This window comes from Miniopterus natalensis, chromosome 11 (assembly GCF_054644295.1).
Source record: "Miniopterus natalensis isolate mMinNat1 chromosome 11, mMinNat1.hap1, whole genome shotgun sequence".
Taxonomy (NCBI): Eukaryota; Metazoa; Chordata; class Mammalia; order Chiroptera; family Miniopteridae; genus Miniopterus; species Miniopterus natalensis.
Window position 1 is genome coordinate 69,073,778 of NC_142091.1, and position 23,811 is coordinate 69,097,588.

Here is a 23,811-nt window from a genome sequence, read left to right on the forward strand (position 1 = left end):
CCTCCCTCCCCATACCCCGTCTCTGTTTCTCTTCTCTGTCTCTCTGTCTCTGTCTCTCTTTTTTGCTGCCTGTCTCTCCGTTTCTCTTCCCTTCCCCTCCTCCCTCTCTCTCTCCCTCCCTCTCATGCATCATCCACCATCCTTCCCTGACTCCCATCCTGCTCCGTCCCACCGGTTCATGGAGCACTCTCCACGTGAGGTCCACGTGTGGCAGGCACCTAACAGATGACACCTCGCTTTCCTTCCCACCCGCCTGGAACAGCCTCATTTGTACTTTGGAAGGAACAGTGATCGACAGTGAGGGCTTTGGAGTTAGACTGGGCCAGTTCCAGGCCTGGCTCTTCCATGAACCAGCTGTGTGACCTTGGTGGGGGGACCTAGCCAAGCTCTCTGACCCTCAGTGTCCTTATCAGCAAAATGAGGTGACAATGCCCCTCGCAGAGGATGGCAAGGATTCAATGAGATAATGCTTGGGAAATGCTAGCATAGTGGTAAGTGCAAGAAATGTGAGCTCTCGAATTCCTACCGGGTCTACCATAGTGATTGCATCTGTGTCATCTGCAAACGTCTTAGTACCAGAGGTCTTTGTGGAAGCTGGTGAGCACCTCTGGGCTGAATATTTCCCCCTGAGGATCATTCCAGCCCTGACCTCCCCCAATTCCACGACCATCCAGAGCCCGGCTCCTCTGCTCTGGCTCTCTAGTCTTTTGTGCCCACATTAATTTGGACAGGATCTGTGTAGATGAAGACATCTCCAAACCTGGCCTCCCCCCAACATCATCTGAGGAACTTTTAGTGATTATAAACACACGGGGTGAGTCCAAGAGACTGGGATTCATTGGCCTGGGGGACAATGAGGATGACTATTTTCAAAACCACGCAGAGTGGCCCTGATTTGAGAAGCATTGGAACTTCTGGTCTAAACTGATGGATGCTCACGCGATGACCAGGGAGGGAGGGAATGAATAAGTCGGTGGGGTGATAAATGAATAAAGGGATAAATTAATAAACAAATAGTATGTCTACCTCCATAGGAAGAAATGTTAATGTTTTCCCCCAGACCTGTGCTCCAGACTCCAAAATATGTGCCCGTTTGTTCTAGGCTTTTCCAAGCACAAAATCTTAGCTGCTCCCATCCCTGTATTTCCTTCGCCCTCCCCAATCTCACCCCGCATCCTTCGCTTCCCTGGCGTCTTCTCGCAGCCTCCCCACTCCCGCCCGGTTCCCACCTCCATCCTTGCAGCTCCCACTTCCCCTGAGTCCCTCTCAGCTGGGCTCCCTCCACCCGCCACTGTAACGTTTGTAAATTGGGGGTCCTTTCAGCATCCCAAGGCAGTTGTATGAGAGGGGCCTTTAAACACAATAGTTACACAAAACAGGTTTATTTGATGAACCACAGTGACCAACAGGGTCAGGAAACAGCACAGACATCCCGAAGAAGGGGTGGGTTGGGGACGAGGGAGGGACCCGCAGGCAGCCTCCTCCACCCTCCCTCCGGGACCACTGACGAGTTCCAGGCAGGGGGCCTCTGCAAGTCCCCAGCAGGGTCTCAGAGGGGCACCCTCTTCCCTTCTAGAAGTTTGTTTCCCCCTTGACTGGACACTTTGAGGACAGCCCTGGTCTGAGAAAGTGAATCTGTGGGAGATTCTGGCTTGTGATGGGGAGACGACTAAGCTGAGTCTCCCCACACTCCGGTCCGAGCTGGCCCAGCGGTGCCCGAGACGTCCATTCCAGCAAGCTGGCTCTTCCTGCCTCCAGGCTTCTGCTTTGCCCTCACGTCCAGAACCCTCCAAAGGCAAAACCAGGGACATACACACCCTGCCCCAGCTCAAAAAGGCCCCACCAGCAATGTCACCCTCAAGGGCTCCCTGGATGTGTGGACAGCATCTTTCAGCCCTGCACGGCTGCTCCAGTCACTGCTCCCAGCCCCCAACCAAGAGGAGAAGCCAAGGGCTCAGATCCTGATGGTGGGGTGAGAAAACACCCACAGGGCTTCTCACCCCATGGCAGGCAGGTGTCCCCCTTAAGAAGAGGGTCGCAGAGCCTGGAAAAGGGGAGGGTGCTGAAAGAAACGCCCATAAACTCAAAGCAAGGTGAGAGGCGTGGGAATGGGACCACGGGAAGCTCTTTGCCAGCCTCCTGTTTCCCTCATGGAACTAGGGAAGGCATGGGGACCGGCACACAGGGCTATAGCGTGCCCCCAAGCCCGGGGCGCCAGCTGCTTTGGGGAGAGATGTCCCTATAGGGAGCCAGGGGCAAACACAAACACAGGCTTCTCTCTACAAGCACGGACCAGCCGTCAGAGCCCCCAAATCCAGTGGGGGCCAGCTCATTTTCATTCAATATTGCCTCAATATCCCTAAAAGATACTGTGTGAAGAATGGGGATGGGCTGGGGGCGGGGTCATCCAAGTGACAAGTGACACAGGCACACTGCCAGCATGCTCTGCTCACCCAGGCTTACATATATTCACATATACACACACAAGACAGGCGTCTCCACCGCAGCCAAAGTCGCTCTTGGCGAGTAGCACCAGTGCCCAAGAAAAACATCCCGGGTGACGGGAGGGGTGGGCTCAGCTCCGCTCTGGAGGAGGTGGAGGGGCAGGGTTTGGGGAGGGAAGCCGAGTAGCACCAGACCAAATGCCAGCTGCCCCTTTCTCACTTTCCCTTCCCAACCCCCATGCACAGGAGGAATCCAAGGAGCCCATTGCTTGTCCAGTTCCGGCAGAGGAGAGAGAATGAACCACAGGGCCCCTGGGGGGGGGGGGGAACCCCAGAGAGCGCGGCTAGTTGGCATCACGGGTGGGCCGCAGGAAGGGAGTGCTCTGAAATCACAGCGCTCTGATCCGACTTGGGGGAAAGTTCTGGAGCTCCTGCCTGCGGGAGCGCTAGCCTAGCTCTTCGCTACACCAGCCCCCCCTCCGCCCCCCCAGCCGGGTCTCTTGGCTTCTTGGGGAACAGGATAAAGAGCGTGAATGGGCCGCGTTTACAAGCTCTGGGACTCTTAACCCTTAGGAGCCCCTCCCGAGGAGGTAAAATGAGGAAGAAGGGATTGAGGGGAGGGATGAGCGAGGGGAGAGGGGCGGGAGCCAGAGGTGAGGAATGGGGGGGGGTGCAGAGACAGAGGGGGAAAGGGGAGGAGGGGGGTAGAGAAAACTAAACGGAAGGGAGGGAGAAAAAAGAGCTGGAGGTCCCAGGACAAAGGATGGGGGACACCAGCTCTTACTGAGCCAGACACACCCATCATTTCAGGGCCGGTACGACTTCCCTCATTTTACACAAATGGGGAAACTGAGGCTCCAAGAAGTTAAGGGACTTGTGCAAAGTCAGTCTCGCAGATGTCGAGTGGCCGAGCACGAGCCCGCAGGGTTCGCTCTCCTTCCGTCCCACCGCGGCCCTGACCGAAACCAAAGGGCTGAAGGAGTGGAGCTGCCCTCCGCCACCTGCCCGTGGGAGAGCAGGGCCGGGGCTGGGCGGGGCACAGGGCACCGGCTGCTCCGCGGTGCCAGCCTAGTCCACGAGGGTCTCTTGGCTGTAGGGGATGGATTTCTCCTGGGTCGGCTCGGCGCCCTTCCCCGCGCTGGGGCCGAGCCCCTGGCTGTGGCCCGAGGAGTAGCTGGCCGACCTCTCCCCGCTGCTGCTGTGCGAGGCGCCCCCACAGCCGCGGTGGCCCCAGCAGAGCACCGAGGCGCAGGCCTTGCGGAAGCGGGGGTCGAAGAAGGCGTAGAGGAAGGGGTTCAGGCAGCTGTTCACGTAGCTGACGCAGGTGCAGTAGGGGAAGACGTTCATGAGGAAGCGGTCGAAGCCGCAGGGCCAGTGCAGCAGGCCGCCCAGCATGTAGAGCGTCTTCACCAGGTGGTAGGGCATCCAGCAGAGCGCGAAGGTCACCACCAGCACCACGATGATGCTGAGCAGCCGGCGCCGCTTGCGCAGGCCCTCGACGCGCTCCTTTCGGAAGTGGCCGGCGATGGTCTGCGCGATGAAGAAGTAGCAGGTCAGCATGACCGTGAAGGGCACCACGAAGCCCAGCGCGGTGGACGAGACGCCCAGGCCCAGCTCCCAGGCCCACTCGGAGCTGGAGGTGGCCACCATGGAGTAGTCCATGTAGCACTGCACCCGGCTGACGTTGTCCAGGCTGGGGGGCACCGTGGGCGCGGTGGCGCGGAACACCATGGCCGGCGTGGCCAGCAGGGCGGCCAGCACCCACAGCACCCCCGTGGCCACGGCCCCGCTCACCCGCAGCCTCAGCCGCGCGTTGGCCACCGGCCTCACGATGGCCAGGTAGCGGTCGAAGCTGAGGCCGGTGAGGCAGAAGATGCTGGCGTACATGTTCACGAAGATGAGATAGCTGCTGAGCTTGCAGGCGAAGGTGCCGAAGGGCCAGTCGTAGTTCCGGTACGCGTAGGTGGCCCACAGCGGCAGGGTCACCACGAAAGTCAGGTCGGCCACCGCCAGGCTGGAGATGAAGATGTCGGCCGAGCGCCTCTTCTCCCGGCTGCTTCGGAAGACGGTCCAGAGCACCAGGCCGTTGCCCGTGGTGCCCAGGAGGAACACCAGCATGTAGATGGCAGGGATGAGGGCACCCGAGGACTGCCAGTCCGTGTACTCACACTCAGACTGGTTGTCTGCCCCGTAGTCGTCAAAATCACCACCTTCCTCCATGCTGGGGGGCAGAGAAAAGACGGGCAGGAGGTCGCCCGGGGAACCAGCTCCGTGGCTGTCACCCGCTCAGCAAGAAAGCGCCTGGAGCTTCTGGCTTACGCCCTGGAGAGCAGACAAGAAGAGCTGGAGGTGTCCAGAGCCCTTCCCAGCGGCGGGAGGAGCTGCCCTGGATCCCAGACCAGGGCCGGAGGATGCTGCTCCCGCGGATCCCTCCACCCTCTCCTGCCTTGCCCCGGCCTCTGCTAAGACACTTCCTGCGCCCTCCTGAGCCTGTCTCCTCCTTGACGCTGGTCACTCCCTCCTCCCACCTCCAAACCAGCCCCTCACTTGTGAGTCTTAAGATCTTTAAGTTACAGCCCACTTTTTTTTTTTTTTCTTCTTGTCACTGGGCAAGTGGACCAAATTGACCCCTGCCGTGCTGGGCAGAATGTTATCTGTGGCTTGCAGCCCACTCTCCTCCTGGCCCCGCCTCTGTCCCTCTGATTTCCTCTGACCTTGGAGTGCCGTCCCCCCCCTTAGTTTTTCACCACCCTCCTGTTCTCACCCCCTCCCATCTTCTCTAAGTGGGGCAAATTATGCCGATTGAAACCTAGCCTGAGCTGGAGCCAGGGTGGGTTGGGGACAAGAAGGGTGTGAGATTTCCGAAGGAGGGTCTGAGTATCTGGCAAGGCCTCCCGGCAGGCCAGTCTATCCCCTTGGGTCTGTCCCACCCTCCCTCCACTCCTGCTCTCCCTGCAGACCAGGCTTCACTGTACTCACTCTGGGAGCTTTTACATTTTACAGACACAGTTATAGGGAGATTTCTCTAGAATTCTTAGCTGTTAGCAGACAGCATAGGAAGTTTTATAGTCAGGAACAGTCGCAGGATGGAAGAAACCCCAGACAGAGGAATCTGTAATCAAGTCATTAAACCTGCAGGGAAACTGAGGCCTAACAAGGTTAATGTCCAAGGTCACAGGATGAATTTTGTTCTGGTTTTGCCATTTGCTTTTCTTCTGCTCCAAGCACCTAACACAGTGCCCAGCACATAGTAGGTGATCACTAAATGGTTGTTGGGTGGGTGAGTGAATGGATGAGTTAGGGAGAGAATGGAAAGAGGAGCCTGCGTGGAGAGGATTGCGTGTGTGAAGTACTATGCAAAGGGAACAGGGGTGCATTTCAGTCCTCAGGCTCTTATGCCCTGCATGGACCAGGAGGTTTCTGTAAGGCTGTGTGGGGACAGGAAGTTACAGCAATAGGAGGAGGCAGGGAAAGGGGCAGCCGCTGATAGATGCCATGAGCACAGTCCTATAGAAACTCATTTTGCCCTGTCTTCCCACCTCTCCAGGACCTCTGGGCAGGCAGGAGGGAGGGACACACACGATAAGGTAAAAAAAATACCCACCCCCAAGAGTGGAGGAGGCCATCTAAAGTTGGGCAGGGGTGAGATGATGCAAAATCAGGAGGTGAGTCTTGCTCACATCAGACGCAAAGGGCTTACAAAACCAGAATCCACTGTCTTAAGGGAGGTTTGATCAGAAAAATCTTCCACAGAGATCTAAAAGCAGGAAGCCCCAAACTCGAATACCCACAAGAGCCAGGCTAAGAATGTATATGGGTAAAAGAGCCAGTGTGAGACAATAGGGAGTCGTGGAGACTGAGGCAAACCAGAGCAAGTGCACTCCATCAAAAGAAGGACTCTTGGGCTCAGTCTCTGGTTGCCAGCATTTCCATGCCTTCTGGTTTTTTTAACATAAGTTCAAATTCTGGGTTTTATGAGAAATTCCCTGATTTGTAAATTTGATAAATTAAATCTTTTTTTTTAATAGGGCAGGACAAGAAAAAGATGTCCTTGGGCCCCCAGTTGGTGATCTTTGAACAGGAGCTTGCTAAGAATAGAAGGTGAGAGAAAAAATAGGGAACATAGACCGGGAGGAAGAAACATAAAATACGAAGATTAAGAAAGTGAAAATAAGCACTGACAAAGCCTTAGGATGCAATGGGGAGATGAAAGAGAAGAGGCTAGAGAGAAAGATAAGAAAGATCCTGAGGGTCTTAGATGACCTTTACCTAAAGGCAATGTGCAAAAGAGAACACCTTGGTGTTTCTCCTGAGGACTACACATTGAGCCCCTACTACGCGCTAGGCATTCTTCTAAATATTTTCTATTTTATATGTGGCATTTGTTATTATCTCTTTTAATCCGCAAGACAACTTCAGGAAGTAGGTACTCTCATTTTCCAGATGAGGAAACAGAGGCACGGGGAGGTGAAATAACCAGCTAGAAATTGTCAGAATCAGAATTTGAACCAAGGCTGTCTTGAGTCCATGGACTAAACCACTATGTTCTCAAAGAAAAAACTCCAACCCTCTTTAAATTGAGGCATTTGTCACCTGTTGAGCATTAGAGAAATGTATGAAATATACTTTGAAATAAACTCTCCTGGGGAAAATTAAAAATAGATTGACTAAAATATTTTAGAGAGACTCCCCTCTCTTGATTGAACGGGGCATAAGAACCCTGCCAGGAAACAGTCTATACTAAACCCTCAACATAGCTTGATCCAGAAGCAGCGCTGTGGCCGGCCATTCCCAAGGAGGGCCCCTGGCTGCCAGGTGCCAGCGGAGAGCTGACAGGACCCAGCCTGTGGAATCCTGGCAGTCTGCAAAGTGGTGGTCAGGACACCCAATAGGACCCAACCTCTGGCTCTCGCAGTACCCGGGGCACAAACTGCCTGGCACCTGCTTCGCCTGCACGTTTGTCTAATAGACATCCTGCCTGTGTGGGCGGCAGAATGACTGACTGTCCTTATAACCCGACAGCAAGCTTGGCTGGCACCGGCTAACCTTCATCAACCTTGACCTATCAGAAGGGACCTCAGCCTTGTGCAGCAACCTTGTTGGCTCAAGTCAGCTCACAGCCGATGTCCCTGTCATAAATAAAAAGGACTGCTCAGGACATTCCAGGATAAAGGCCAAGTTCGAGACCCCCAGTGAATCCAGATCTTCTCTGCTTCTGCCAGAAAGATGCAGGTACCCCTGTCCTCTGCAGCTGGGAACATGGAGGGTACAAGTGCCCTGAAATCAGGTCCCTCCCCGGAGCTGTTCCCACTTGGATCCTGAGCCAGATAGACACCCCGTGGGAGAGGATGTGCATCACGCATCCCTCACTTTAATCCCCTGGTCTCAGGCTCTGTGCCTCACAGGGGGTAAGAACCAGTTAATCTCTTCAGAGGAATCAGGCTGGTTGAAATGTGAGGAAATGGGGGGCAAGGCTGGGAAGGGGCCACTGATTGGGGCCAGAAGGGGTGGAGTGTTGATAAGACCTGGCCTCCAGCCAAGAGCCAGCTGGAGCCAGATGGCCTGAGTGCCCCCAGCAGTGGCAGAAATGAGCCGAATCAGCCCAACTCCCTCCTCGCCCAGCCTGACACCCAAGGTCCCATCCATCCAACACAAAAGATGAGCACTGAGTAAATAAGACCAGACTTTACATGCCCCCAAGGCTCAGAAGGTAGCCCTCACCAGAGAGAGAGATAACCTGGGCGGAACCTGCTTTTCATTCCTGCACCCCCTCGGTTTGGTGCCTGGTAAACTGTAGCCATAGGAACACACTCAGGGAAAGGCTTCATTAACAAGGGCACCTTTTTGCTAAATGGATCCAGAATAATCTAACCTGAGCCATCTGGTAAACCAGCAGCTAACGCAGGCCTGTTGGCCAGTGTCCCAGGGCTGGCCTGCCCTGGAGAGTCTGCTCAGGCTTCCTGGGGGACTTGCGTCTCTCCTGGGTGATTTCCTAGGGTATTGTGATGAGACCGAGATGAACAGGGCCCAGACCCAATCCCTTAGAGGAGAGCCTGGGGTCCACTGGAATCGGTGAGTCAATAGCCCTCCACCCCAGGTTGGTTCCTGGCCTGGAGAGCTGAGACTAGCTTGACCCTGTGCCTGTGGCTGTGTGGCCGTGTGCACATCAGGGCAGGGCTGGTATGTGCCATGGGGTCGCTTCTGAGCACACGGGACTTGTGTGTGCCTGGGGCACGCGTGGGCTTTAGGTTCAGTATTTGCGTAGCAAGTGTGTGGTGGATCAGGATCTGGATAAACATCCTCCTTGGAGGACAGGAAAGGGCAGTTAATTGGATCTCTCTAAGGGCCTGCCTCTCCCTGCCCCTTGCTGACTTCTCACCTCCTCCCTCCCGGCTCCCCCTGCAGCCCCCTGGCCGCACAGGTTTGCTTTGAACTCCACAGCTTGGGAGCTCACCCAGGGCAACAGGGCCTTTTCTCCCTCCCCAAGAAGCAGCAGCAGCTGTGTCCCTAACAGCTGGCCGAGTTATCACAGGGCAAGGGAGGGGAGGACCCGGGAGCAGGGGCTGCCCAGCCCCACTCTGGGATTCCACTCCCCTTCCTGCAGCTGCACAAGGCTCCCCGCCCCATCCCAGCAAGTCCTACTTTGGTAGCTTATCTGACCAAAAACAAATGGCCAGCTGCCTTCTGACAATTAGCGCAGCCCCCCCCCCCCCCCCATCCAGCTCCTTCTCTTAGGCCGTTTGGTGCTACTCCAAACTCCTGGGCATCCGTCTTCCCAACGCCTAGACCTCCCTGGGCTCTGGAGACAGCAAATGCTGGAAGCCCACGGGCCTGGGAGCCAATTCCAACTTGGCTACTAATTCATTCACGGAGCAAATATTTATTGAGTGGCTACTATGGGTCAGACTCTCTTGGAGGCACCAGGCACACACGGAATGAACTGTGTGAGCAATTCAGACCCTGGCCCTGATCTGCACGTGCATTCCAGAAGTGGGGAGGGCACAAAATAGTAGGGGCCTTGAACTCAGCGTAGAAAGTTAAACTGGATAAAGACACAGACAGTCAACGGAAAGGGGTGGCTTGCAGACGGAGTGGACCACCAAACGGGGAAGGGGCCTCTTGGGAGTGCCTGGCATTCTAGCTTTGCTGTGTCACCTTAGACAGGTCCCTCTCTGAGCCTCAGTTCCCCTATCTGTACATGAGGACATGGACAGCGGGCCTCGCTTCACATGACTGTGGGAATTGCGGCAGTGGCTCCCAGAATTGGATTTCTTACTGCAAAGGTCAAAAGAGGGAGGCAAGAGGAGTCTCTCAGGGGAGCAGGTCTGTGATGGGCAGGAGTGGATTGGGTCCATTCTCCCCACAGGCACAGCACCAGCCCCATCTAATGGGCTGTTAGACTGTGAACAGCGGGAATCTGGAATCCACCCCTCTCACCCCCTCATGCCCATGCCCCACCCCCCATTACTTAGCCTGTGCCCTGTACATAACAGACCTCTAATAAATACATGGGACCAGGTGGCTGCAGGCGGGAAGACCAGGTCTCTATAACCTCAGAGGCAGGCAGAGCTCTCTTTAGGGACCACCTAGATGGGGACTAGTCCCCTATGACTTAGAGCAGGAAAGATTCCTAAAGTTCACCGAGGCCATTGACTCCCACGCTGAGGTCCGAGAGTCGGGGGAGGAGGTAGCGAGGGCCAGCATCAGCATTTCATACGACCTTTTGGAAATGGCACTTTCCCCACCCCTTAATGAGCTCACTCTCTCTAAATGTCAAGTGCTCGCCTGGATCGCGAGCCTGATTTTCAAGCTCGGATTTTCACGACTGGATGCGGTGGCTCTGGTTACTCCATGCTGCTCAGGATGCCTTTGATGATCCAAACTGAGATGAGTTCATGACTATTTAATAAACGGAGTGGGCTAGATAAACAGAACCTTTGCAAAGTGACACCTCGCTGGGGGGGGAGGACAGGAAAGCCAGCAGAGCACGTTCGAGCTTGAAAAGCTTGCAGCCCCCATTTGACTTTACTGGAAAGCGAGGCCCAGGGAGGGAGAGGGGATGCATGCAGGTGTCCCCGTCCGGTCAAGCGCCCTGTCGCCTGCACAGAGATGTCTTCCCGTGCCATCCCCAGAGGCTAGTCCAGAGGAAGCCTTTCTCCGAGGGGCTGGCTGGCCTTTGTGGGGCGGGAGGAGCCCCCGGCAGGAGGCAGCCCGGACAGGAAAGCGAGCAGAGGCCGGAAGGAGGCCAGGAAGAAGGGACAGGATCCCGGCCCCGCTCACGCCTGCCCTGCCAGCCTTCGAGAGGGCGGCGCGCTGTTTCCAAAAATATTTACAGTGAGTCTTGAGTGAGTCTAAATTAATGAGGCCCTGCATCAGCACTGACAATGGGAGGATGTCGGGCGGGCCCTCCAGGGAAGAAGGCCAACGCAATCACCCGGGGCTGCCCCAGGACCACAGGAGCTTGGGCAAGGCCAGCCAGGCAGTGCCAAGGGAGGGAGCCAAGCCCTCCTCCTGGGGCAGGAGCAGGCACCGGAGATGCACTGCCCTGGCCAGGCTGCCCGGGGCACACCCTCCCCTGGAACGGGAACACATCCTAGACTCTCACAACTGCAAAGAGCATCGTCGACCTACCTCCCCACCCCACGCCAGCATGGAAATCTCCTCTACTGACCCCAGTCTGAGGGCCACCAGGGTCCTCCTGAATACCTCTGTTGACCAGACACCCACTGCTGAGCCTGGCGGCCCATTCCCATTCCACCTGGGGGCATCACTGCTCATTCAACACCGTGACCTTCAACAGAGCAGAGTGGTTCAGTGCATATGGCTGCCACTCACAAGTCACTTTGCCATGGCAACAAGCCCAATCATTTCAAGACTTGGTTTTCTCATCTGTAAAATGGGAGTCATTACAGGATCTACCTTATGGGGTTGGTAGGAGGAGTCAACAAGACAGTAGAGGTGAAGTTCCAACATGGAGGGGATGCCATGCGGTCAGAAAGACGGGGGCAAAGGTGCAGAGATGCAAGAGAAAGAGCTTAAAACATCTGGGGGCGAAAGTTGGATGAAGCTGGAAAAACCAACCACCATTTTGTTGCCATTAAAGTGTCACTGGACTGAGCCATAAGAAAAGATGAAATAGTGCCATTTGCAACAACGTGGATGGATGATACCATGCCAAGCGAAACAAGTCAGACAGAAAATGTCAAGAACCATATGACTTCACTCGTACATGGGACATAAAACTAGAAGCAACAAATAAACAAAAAGACACACAAAACCTCAGAGACGCAGACAGCATGGTGGTGACCACAGGGAAGGGGGTGGGGGAGTAAAGGGCAAAGTAGGTCAAATATATGGTGACGGAAGACGATTTGACTGTGGGTGGTGGGCACACAATGCAATATACAGACCACATATCGTAGAAATGTACACTTGAAACCTGTATAATACTAGTAACCAATGTGTCACTCTAATAAATTTAATAAAATAAATAAATGTTAAAATTTTACATTCATCGGAGAATCCACAAGAGAGAAAATTGTTCTTAATGAGAGTGATATGGTCTTCAGTTCAAAAGGAAATGCTGGCCTTTGGTAGAATCTACACAGAAGAGAAATCCTGTATGACCAGTGTGACCATATCACGCCGAAGCTGCAAGTTAAACATGCAGAAGAAACACCTGCTATCAATGTGGCAATTAAATGTTGGGGGGCAGTTTACCCAGACCCTTAAAACCCATAACAAAATTACACATAATTAATAAATATACCAACAGCCTTAATAAAATTTAAATGATTTTTTTAAAGTGACATTGGACAGCTGGACCTGCCTTGTCCAGTGTTACCCACCCCCACCTGTGCCATTAAGCACTGGAGAGGAGACAGGGCGAGTGGAATGAGTTGAAGCTGTAAGAGACACTGGGTTCCAGAGCCTGAGTGTGAGGAAATGGATGTAAGGTATTTTTTTATACTGATTACATGTCAAAATATAATTTGGATAGGCTGATTCTATTTATATTTATTAATTTGGATTTATTGATAAAATTTCTATTGATTACATGTCGAAATATACTTTGGATATCTGGGGTAATTAAAATTATTATTAAAATTAAATTTACTTGTTTCTTTCACTTTTCTAGTGTGGCTACTAGAAAAAATTACATATGTAGTTCCCATTATATTCCTAGTGGGCAGCCCTGAGCTAAAGGGTTGGATCTAAGCTCTAAGACATTCACCCTGGAGGCATCTTTGGGGAAGGGCTAGAATGCGGAGCCCACCAGGAAACAGATGCAGTTGTCTGGAACTGTATGAAGGGGAGGACTCGGGTTTTTACATCACAAGTTAGAATCCAGGAGGGGTGTGATTTCTTGTCTCCCTCAGCTAGATCACCACATAAACACAATTGCTAGTAACAGGTAACGCCGCTCACATCCTGACCACCCTGGTAGGTCAATTTATCAGCGCTGCACAAGCACACTGAGGTGCTCCACCCAATAATTCTCATAAAAATAAAAATTCTCATGAGATTATTTGTTATAATTCCCATTTTACAAATGAGTAAGCTGAGGTTTAGAAAGTGGCATCACTGGCTCAGTCAGGAGCACGTGACTTAGGAGTAACAGAGAGGGGGTCTGAACCCTGGGCTTTGCTTCCAGAAGCTGAGAGCCAGGATATACTCTCTGGCCCCTGCTTCTGCGGCCAGGTTGGGCCTGCTGCACTTCCCCGGAGGGGGAAGTCGGAGGAATCTCCCTGCACGTGCACAGAGGCCGCTCTCTCCTGCGCTGCAGCATCGGCCCTACTGTGAACAGCCTGCTGACACCACAAGCTTGAATGCAGAACAATTCACCTAGCAGACTAGGGCTGTCGCCGGGGCTCGCTGGAATCTCAGGGCTACAACAGCTCAAGGACCACGAGCAAGGCCAGCATGCTTTGGGTTGATTGAAAGAGTCAACTCTGAGGACAAAACATCTGGTCTCCCATCCTGGTCCTGCTACTGTTCCTCCCCAAGCCTTGGTTTCATTGACTAAAAATGGGGGTAATAACAGACAGCAGTGGTCAGAATTAGGAGGCAATAGACAGAAAGACAGGCCTGTTCCCAGCACAGGGCGATTGCTCAGAAAACATGGCCTGTCACGATAGCTCATTTAGTCATGATACCTATGGGGTGGGGGGGCTGAGTATAATCAATGAGAATGATAATATTCCCAGTTTCCACATGCGGAAATTGAGGCACAAAGATATTAAGAAATTCATTTAAATTGCTGATTTTTAAGGATTAGAAGAGGGATTCAACCCTAGGCTGGCTGGTTCCCAGGTCTGCAGTCCTACACCACAGTATATATGATCCTGAACAATTTTCAAAGCCGCATTTTTTTCTTCTTCTAGTTCTTTAACGACTCTTTATCTTGGTTTCTTGAATGACAGGTGCCTGCTCTACCCGCCTAAGGCTTTGATAGCAGCCAGTGGGAGAGTCGGCGACTTGGTGTGAGCACAGAGGTAGCTGCCTCCAGATAGGCACCTGCCGGTGCCAAGAAAGCACAAGGCAGGTGACTGCTGTGGCTGCTCAGGGCCGAGGGGTGGTCGAGGAGATGAAAATAAGCGCTGGACACCCACGTCCCTGCCGGGCAGGAGGGCAGACCTGCCTCCTGAGGTACGTGCGATTCGCGGATGGGCCCGCCGGCGCCGCTCTGCTTCTGACCGCTCGCTGGGCGATGCTGCCCTCTGGTGGAAACAAGCTGGTACTTGGCCTTGACCTTCCTGTGCCGGCTCCTGGGCCTTGCCTTGGGGGCACAAACCCCACAAGCTGAGTCCCCAGGGGGCTCAGGTAAGCCAGACCTCTCCATACTCTAGACTCCTGTGACATGTGGAGCTGCCCACCCCAGAACCTTTCCGCTGTGGGGCTGCGCTAAGAATCCTTAGCAAAGGAAGCTCACCCCACAGTCCAATCAGCTGATGATTTGGGGTCTTAGGGCCCAGCGCGGGTCCCCCATCTCCCAGTCAAGCCCGAGGCCCCTACACCCAGTTCAGTGCTCTGAGCTGTGCCTTCTCCCCCGAAATGCGGTTGCATTACGCTGCAATTATCCGATATCATATTGTGACACTGATACAGGAAATGTTCCTGTCATTGTCTCGTCCCCGCGGTGCAGGAGAAAAGCCAAGACATTGAATCATCCTCAGCATTATGCACGACTCTTCCTCACGCGTGTCACTCTGCGAAGACACACGTAACGGGGGGAGATGAAAGGAAATTGTTGCATTTTTATTAAAGGAAATTATGGACCAGAAAGAGACTACGGAATTTTTTTTAAATGAACTGACAACTGCTAAGAAAAAAGTTGTCAGTCAAGTCCCTGGAGGCAAGAATCTGATTGCTGAGCACCCGGCGCCACCTCGCGGCTGCTCTCGCAACGCAGCCCAGCCTCCGCTCAGCTCCCTCCCTCCTTCACCCTTTCTCAGGGAGACTTTCTTATCCAACCTTTTATCTCAATGAACTCTGTCCTGAAACCTCTCCCACTACACCCATTAATTTTAGCATTAAAAAAAAAGTGGGCACACAGATGAATGGGCCCAAGCGAGAAAAGTGAATACGGACATATTCCCCATTCATAACCCCTCCAAGATATTCCCATCTCGGCCCTGGGAGCCTGAAGCCCACATAGAGACTTCACGAATTATGCTTTTTCTCTTTTCCTCCTCACTCTGGTAAGACATCTTTCTGTTCTCAGGCACCAGGTGCTCTGATTAAACAGGTAAACTTCAGGTAGGGGCCAGAGAACCAAGCTCATTTGTGGCCCAGCCAGGCCCGGAGCCCCAGACTCCTGTGACTCCCCCACTTAGGGAATGTTTATTGCGTTTCTCCTCTGTGGGGGACCCTGTGCTAAGTTCAGTGGTGAGACCAACCACTACCTAGGCCTCTGCCTTCGAAGGACTGAGAACCCTGTGAGGCCATTGCTAACGGCATAAAAATGACGTGTGCCAACTAGTGACACAGCAAAAGTAAAGCTGCAACCGTGAAATATTACAAGGAGAGTCACACCCACAGCCACAGTTTTAGAGCCTGAACTCTTAGAGGCTTTAAGTACTGAAAAGGTTACGGCCCCCTCCATCACCAACTTAAAATAAAAGTAATAAAATTCCCAAAAAGCCTTCTCTTTTCCATAATGACTTCTTTGAAATTATTTTATATTAAAAAACTCAAATAACATTATGAAAAATTCGGAGCGACTCTGTTTCAATAATGCCTGACATACAACATACATACTTAGTCTGTCTATTGGTGAATCCAGCTCTGGATACATATATATGATAAGGGTTTGACCTAGTCAGGAAAATCAAGAAAGACTTCCCTGAGAAAATGGGAACTGCTCTGAGAGTTTTAAGATGAGAAGGCGGGTAGGGGGAAAGGGTGACAACGAAGTGAAGTGAGCACTGGGCAGAGCATGTGTAAAGGTCCTGAGGCAGCCTGGAGCTTGGGGAGGCCAAGGCCGGAAGGAAGCAGATAAGGCTGGAACAGAGGACAATGGGGACTGTGTTAGTAGAAGAGGCCTGGGGGCCGGGCCACACAGCATTTTGTGGGCCACCTCGAGGAGTTTTGCCTTTATCCTCTGAGCAATGGAAAGCTGTCCGAGGGTTTTAATTAACCGGGCGTGGTGACAAGATCCAGGTAGTGTCACAGAAAAGCCGAGCGGGCTGTGTGGAGAACAGACACGAAGGAGCAGACGAGTTCAATTAGGAGACATTAGTCCCCATGAGAAGCGATAGGAACTTTGATTGAGAGGGTGGTGGTCAAAAGAGAGGCAGGTGAGTCGATTTCAGAGATATTTTAGATTGGATGCAGGTACCAGGAAAAAGGAGATGTCAGGGTGTCTCTTAGGTTTCTTGCTTGCTGGAACTGAATGAATAGGGGTGTCATTCATGGGAACAGGGTGTGGCAGAAAGTGGTAAGTGAACCCCAGTATCTATTTTCTGCTTCTGCTTTTAGTGATGGCATCAGACTCCTCTTATGGGCCACTGAGATCCTCGCAGGCTCGTCTACCTTTTGTTCCAGCCCTGGCAGGGCTCCGATGGGCCTGAGCAGGCACAGCCTGACCTCTGGCCCAGGCCAGCCTGTTCTCCTTCCTCTCTGGCATTCCCCTGATATCACTGGGACCCAAATCCTTGCATGAAAATGTGGAAAAACAAAAGAGTTAGTGCCCCAGCAGACAAACTTTTAACCAAGATGAGAAATTCTTCCTGGATTCTCTCCCAAAGGGCTGGTCCTCAGGGGAAGTTCACGCGACTTCAAGTAGTCATCCACGGGCCGGGCAGTTCAGAGTTGCCCCCTCGGTTACCTGCCCTGCCTCCTTGCCTCACTCCCCTTGTTAGTTACTCCCCTTCCCCAGGATCTTAGTCCCTAATAAAACAAGAGCACGTAAGCCCTCTGCTGAGACTTTTCTCTGAGGGGAACCCAGTCTATCAGTAACATAACCCCCCACATTTTACCTGGGGGCGTAGATACTGAACTAGAGCCTGGACTGCCCTCGCCACAGCTCACTCCCTCACTGCAGCCGTGGGCCCGGTCCACAGGCTATGACTGGAAGTGATATGCGCTTTCTCTAGGTCGTGTACTTTAGAAAGGAAATGGCTTACCCTTCACTCCCTTTTTCTCCCTCCCCTTGGGCTGGACCATGAGCACGGGGCCAGCACTGACCATGCAGATGAAGATGACCCCTGAAGGAGAGCCGGGCCACCCATGTGTCTTTCATCCTAGCTTGTGCCATAACTCACATCTAGGGAACAGTGGAACAAGACCAGGTCTGAGGAAAACCTGTGAGTCCAGTTTTAGACATTTTATATTTGAGCACCCTTTGAGAAATCCAAGTGAAATGGCGACTGATCCAGTGGATATGAGCCTAGAAGTCAGAGAGGGGGTCTGGACTCAAATATGAGTTTGTGAATCATCTAGCTCTCCTGTGGGGCTGGTATAATTAAAGGCTAAATGTGTTGGCAGAAAAAAAAAAATACCAGACAACAAGGTGGCAGCCTAGGTAACCAGGTACCAGTCGCCTCCCACAACCACATCAAAATTACAACTAAAACACAGAACCACCATCACTGAGAGCCTCCTGAAATCTGGCTGAACAGAAGCCTCACAACCAGGGAGCTGAAGAAGCACAGAGTCCAGTAGGAGGGGCGGAGACGCTGGCGGATGGGAGCTGGATTGCGGAGACGTGGCCGTGGGCCCACACCCGATGCCGCGGGGTAAACCCGGGATGGCATCTCGGCGGTGGAGGTTTCCCAGAGGAGTGAGGAGTCCCAGCCCCACAGCAGGCCCCCAGCCCAGGGCTTCAGGGCCAGGAAGAAATGTCCCCACAACTCCGGGCTGTGAACCCAGCGGGGACTGTCCCTGAGGGTCGCAGAGGCTGCGGGGGCCCCAGCAGCTCCTCTAAAGGGCCCGCGCACGGACTCACTCGGACGCTCCCTCTGAGCCCAGCGCCGGGCAGCAGCCTGAAAGGACCCGGGACACTCGGGAGGAACTAACCTGCCTGAGATCCGGGCGAGAGGCGGAGGGCGGCTTCCTCCCGGGCAGAGGGGCTGGCGGAGGCCATGGCTCCTGTGGCGAGTCCTCCCCGCACAGCCGGCAGGCAGGCGCCATGTTTGAGTCGCCAGCACCTGACTCACACCTTTGGCCCCGCCCCGTGATTCCCGGAGGCCCCACCCCTCCCCACCTGCAACTCATCCCGGCCATTTCCAGGGGCTTTTCTCTGCAAGGGGCCTCTGGAGCCTCATGCTTAGGACTTTCCTAAAATCTCTCAAACAAGCAGCAGCAGGCCCCATACAACTTGATAAGTGGCCCCAGGCCTGGCACTAGCAGCAGCTGCATTGGCTCATAGCTTGGCCTCTCCTGGGCACCTCCAAGCCCAGCACAAGGAGCAGCCAACTACTGTTTGCTGTGTAGCTCATGCTGGGTGGCCGTGGGCAAGGCACAGTCACAGGCTGACTTTGCACCTCCTGGGGGGCCCCAGAGACAGTGCACCTGGTGGTCAGACTCGACCACGCTGGATTACAACCCTTCCACATTCAAAAGTGACACACTCAAGGGGCACACTCGGTGAACACCAAAGCTCCACTGAAGTAAATCCTGATCCATAGGGGTGTCTGCAGCACAGCAGCTCTTTGGCTGTAGTTGCAACTGGTCCTCACAACCAACTGGCCTGGGGGTCACTTCCTCCCAGTGATGCCAACAGCAACCAAGGCTCAACTACAACAGGACAGTGCCAATCAGAAATGAAGGCTACACAGTCCACACAGGGGAGCACCTAGAAGGCCCAGCCCAGGTGACTGGGGAGGCTGAGCCACTGGACCCTACAGGACACCTACTACTCAAAGCCACTCTACAAATTCCAGAACACATAGCAGTTCTACCTAATACATTGAAACAAACACCTGGGAGCAGCCAAAATGTGGAGACAAAGAAGCATGTCACAAAGGAAAGAACAGAAAAATCTCTAGAAAAGAACTAAATGAAATAGAGCCAAGCAAGCTAACAGATACAGAGTTCAGAATAATGATTATAAGGATGCTCAAGGATCTTAGTATGACTATTAAGGAAACTAGTGAGATCATCAATGACATAATAAAGTACCAATCAGAAATGAGGAATAATTTACAGGGAATCAACAGTAGAGTAGAGGATGCTGAGAATCAAATCAGCAATTTGGAACATGAAGAAACAAAAAACACCCAACCAGAAGAGCAAAAAGAAAAAAGAATCAAGAAATACGAAGATAGCATAAGGAGTCTCTGGGACAACTTCAAGCGGCCCAACATTCATATTATTGAGGTGCTAGAAGGAGAAGAAAGAGAGTAAGAAATTGAAAACCTATTTGAAAAAAATAATTACAGAAAACTTCCCCTACCTAGTGAAAGAAATAGACTTACAAGTCCAGGAAGCACAGAGGGTCCTAAACAAGAGGAACCCAAAGAGGCCCACAGCAAGACACATCATAATTAAAATTCGAAAGGTTAAAGACAAAGAATCTTAAAAGCAGCAAGAGAAAAGCAGTTAGTTACCTAAAGGGAGCACCCATACGACTGTCAGCTGATTTCTCCACAGAAACTTTGCAGGGCAGAAGGGAGTGGCAAGAAATATTCAAAGTGGTGAAAAGCAAGAACCTACAACGAAGATTGCTCTACCCAGCAAAAGTATCATTTAGAACTGAAGGTCACATAAAGAACTCCTCAGACAAGGAAAAGCTAAAAGAGTTCATCACCACCAAACCAGTATGACATGGAATGGAATGTTGAAAGGTCTTCTTTAAAACGTTAATGAACAAAAGAAACTTACAAACAAAATAGACCCAGAGACATTGAAGCATGCAACAGACTGTCATATCTCAGAGGGAAGAGGGAATGGGGGTGGGGTGGGAAGAGATTAACCAAAGAAGTTATATGCACAGGAGAGATCCAAAATGGTGGCAGACTGAGTGGAAGCTACACTGACACTCTCCCAGGACCAATCTGAATTTACAACTAAAACGTAGAAAAACCATCCTGAAAACCAACTGAAGACTAGCTGGAGAGCATTGTCATAACCAAGGAGGAAAAGTGGAGACCACACAGAGACTGGTAGGAAGTGCAGACGCGAGAGGGCTGACTGGGCTCCCGCAGGCAGCAGATGAACGTCCAGAGGGAGCTCTCAGCTGTGGAGGGTTCCCATTGAGGACTCTGGGACCTAAACACCAGGCTGGGCTTCCCAGCCAAAAGCACCAGAACTGAGGAAGGTGCCCACATAGCATCTGGCTGTGAAAAGCAGCTGGGTTTCTGTCTGTGGCTGGACATGCAGGCCAACGCACAAAGTTTCACGTGCAGCCACTCACCTTGGGCTCCAGCGGAGGGTAGGCAGAGTGAACTGGAGCTGTGTGGGGAGAGTCTGGGGTTGCAGGCTCTGGAGAGTGAGATTAGAGGGCCCCCATCTGGATTCCTGTGCTGACTCATTCTCCCAGACTGTGGAGGATATTTTTCTCAGGCAAACAATTTTCGGCTTTTGCCTGAGGGAGGGAAGCAATTGCCCCACCCTGCTGAAAAGCCTCTCACGCTGCCCAGAGGAGCTTCTACAGCCTGAGGCTCATTAAGAGAATCAGGTTAATCAGTCTGCAGGCAGAGGCAGACCTCAGCGTGCTTTCAGTCTTTGCCTGATCTGCTTTGGGACCCGGGCCTTAGAAAAGCAGACTTTGGTGTGCATCTTGGTCCTGTCGAGACACACCAGCCCCAGCAGTGGAGACCTCAAGCTGTGAGTTGTTGATAGCTCCAAACAGGGTACTCAGGGCCAGTCACAAACTGCGTCTGACATTGGCCTGTACCAGAGACCCTCCAAAAAAACTGAGAGTCCTAGCAGATCTACCTAACACTTAAAAACAAACCCAAAAAAGTAGCCAAATGGGGAGACCAAAAAACAAGCCCCAAAGAAAGAACAAGAGAAGTCTCCAGAAAAAAAACTAAATGAAATGGAGATAAGCAATCTATCAGGTATAGAGTTCAGAATACTGATTGTAAGGATGCTCAACAGCATGAAAAAAGATATGGAAACTATGAAAAATGACCAGTCAGAAATGAAGAATGACATAGCAGAAATAAAGAATACATTGGAAGCAATAAACAGCAGATTAGAGGAAGCTGAGGATCAGATCAGTGAATTAGAAGACAGGGTAGAAAAAATCAATCAGAGACCCAAAAACAAAACAAAAAATTAATAAACAGGAGGACAGTCTAAGGGAGCTGTGGGACAGCATGAAACATAACAATATTCGTATTATAGAGTGCCAGAGGATGTCAAAAGTAAGCAGGGGTTAGGGAACCTGTTTGATGAAATAATGGCAGAAAACTTCCCTAACCTGGTCAAGGAAAAAGTCACACAAGTTCAGGAGGCCCAAAGAGTCCCAAGCAAGAAGAATCCAAAAAGACCCACGCCCAGACACATCATAATTAAAATGCCAAGAATTCAAGACAAAGAGAGAATATTAAAGGCAGCAAGAGAAAAGCAATCTGTTACCTACAAAGGAGCCCCCATAAGGCTGTCAGCTGACTTCTCATCAGAAACTCTACAGGCCAGAAGGGAATGGCATGAAGTATTCAAGGCCATGCAAAACAAGGATCTGAAACCAAGACTACTCTATCCAGCGAGATTATCAATCAAGATAGATGGTGAAATACAGAGCTTCCCAGACCAAAAAAAAAAAAAAAGGCTAAAAGACTTTATCACTACAAAACCAGCATTATAGGAAATGTTAAAGTAGAAATAAAGAAAATGACAAACATAGGCATAAAGAAACAAAACGGCAGTAGATAAGTATCTTTCAATAATAACCTTAATGTAAATGGATTAAATGCCCCAATAAAAAGATACAGTGTGACTGAATGGATAAGAAAACACGACCCAAATATATGCTGTCTACAAGAGACCCACCTCAGAACAAAAGACTCACACAGGATGAGAGTGAAGGGATGGAAAAAACTTTGCATACAAATGGAAATGAAAAAAAAACTGGGGTAGCAATACTCATATCACACAAAATAGACTTCAAAATGAAGGACTTAACGAAAGACAAGAAAGGTCACTATGTAATACTAAAGGGATCAATCCAACAAGAGGATATAACCCTGATAAACATATGTACCCAACATAGGAACGCCTAAATCTATAAAAAAACTTCTAGAGAGCTTTAAGGGAGGGATCGACAGCAATACGGTCATACTAGGGGACTTTAACACCCCACTGACTTCACTGGATAGGCCTTCCAGACAAAAAATCAACAAGGAAACAGTGACCCTAGATGACACACTAGATCAGATGGATTTAATTGACATTTACAGAACGTTCTACCCCAAAGCTGCAGAATATACATTCTTCTCAAGTGCACACGGGACGTTCTCAAAAACAGAAACAAAATAAACTGATAAACAAAATGGATCCAGAGACATAGAAGCAGATTGAGGGATCTCAGAGGGAAGGTGGGGAGGGGGAGTGTGTGGGGAGAGATTAATCAAAGAGCTTATATGTTTATAAGCATAACCCATGGACGCAGGCATTGGTTTGGGGAAAACCTGGGGGTGGGATGGGGGTGAGGTGGAGGGGATCAATTCAATGGGGATAAAAAGGGGACATCTGTAATATTTTCAACAATAAAGATAAAGAAACTTAAAAATAAAAAAGTTATATGTGTATATGCGTAAGCCATGGACACAGACAAGAATGGGGTGAAGGCCTGGGGAGGGGGTGGGAGCGAGGTGGAGGGGTTAATGGGGGGGGGAAATGGGATACTTGTACACTTTCAACAATAAAGATAAATTTTTAAAAATAAAAATAATTGTGTTGGCAGTAGCCCAGGGAGAGGGTAGATAGTGAAAGGAGAGGGAGCCTGTGGTGGGCCGCTTCTAAGATGGCCAGTGATTCCCCACCTCCTGTATTTACACCCTGGTGCAGCTCCCCTTGAATGTGGGCTGGACCTCGTTTCTTGATTCTGAAAATTAGAATATGGTAAAGTGATGGCATGTCACATCCAAGATGAGGTTGCAAAAAGACCGGCTTCCATCTTGGGTGCCCTGTCCCTCCATCACTCACTCTCAGGGAAGTCAACCGCCAGGCTGTAAGCTGCCCGGTGGACAGACTAACGTGGCAAAGACCTGAAGAAGGCATCTGGCCAGCAACCAGTGAGAGACTGAGGCCAACATCCTTCGTGCAACATCCTGCGAAGAACTCAGTCCCACCAACAGCAACAGGAGGAAGGTCCAAGGCAGATTCGATGGTCCTGGTGGAGCCTTCAGATGACTATTCAGCCCCAGCCAGTATCTAAACTGCAGCCTGTGACACAGCCACCCAGACACACCTCGCCAAGCCACAGCCAGATTCCTGACCCGGAGAAACTGAGCGAATAAATGCTTCTTTTTCTAAGCTGTTAAGTGTGGGGGTAATTCGTTCGCCAGCAATCGATTGATAACTAAGACAGAGCCCGTGCCAGAGCCTCGAGGATCTGTCCCCTTCATTAGCTGGCGGAAGACAAGCCTGCAATGGAGGCGAAGGACGAGCAGGGGTAGGTATGCGAGGCAACCCTGCTGGGTGTCCCTGCGGATGAAGACGACTCTGACGGACAGCTGGGCCACCCACGTGTCTCTTATCCTAGCCTGTGCCGTGACTAACGTCGCAGGATCCAGGAGAGGACAGTGCAGTGAGGAGGGGACAGTCGTCTGTGTAGGGCTGCTGCTGACAGTTCACATACAGCGAGAAAACTGCGGATGGCTTGGAACCCTCTTTAGGGTGATGGAGGAGGCTGGAGAAAATACAGAACTTTTACTAGAACTTGCATAGTACCAGCTAAAGGAGCTAGAGCCAA

The 23,811-nt window shown here is 51.7% G+C and overlaps 1 protein-coding gene across 1 annotated transcript; it reads right to left on the reverse strand.

Moving 5' to 3' along the window:
- Positions 1 to 1,366: 1,366 nt before the first annotated feature.
- APLNR (apelin receptor) lies at positions 1,367 to 4,894 on the reverse strand. The gene has a single exon (XM_016200452.2). It carries the CDS (start codon positions 4,662 to 4,664, stop codon positions 3,513 to 3,515), a length of 1,152 nt encoding a protein of 383 aa, XP_016055938.2. The 5' UTR covers positions 4,665 to 4,894; the 3' UTR covers positions 1,367 to 3,512.
- Between the last annotated feature and the right edge of the window lie 18,917 nt (positions 4,895 to 23,811).

Excerpts from the sequence above, each read along its gene's own strand:
- APLNR (XM_016200452.2), bottom strand. The coding sequence starts at position 4,664 with ATGGAGGAAGGTGGTGATTTTGACGACTACGGGGCAGACAACCAGTCT.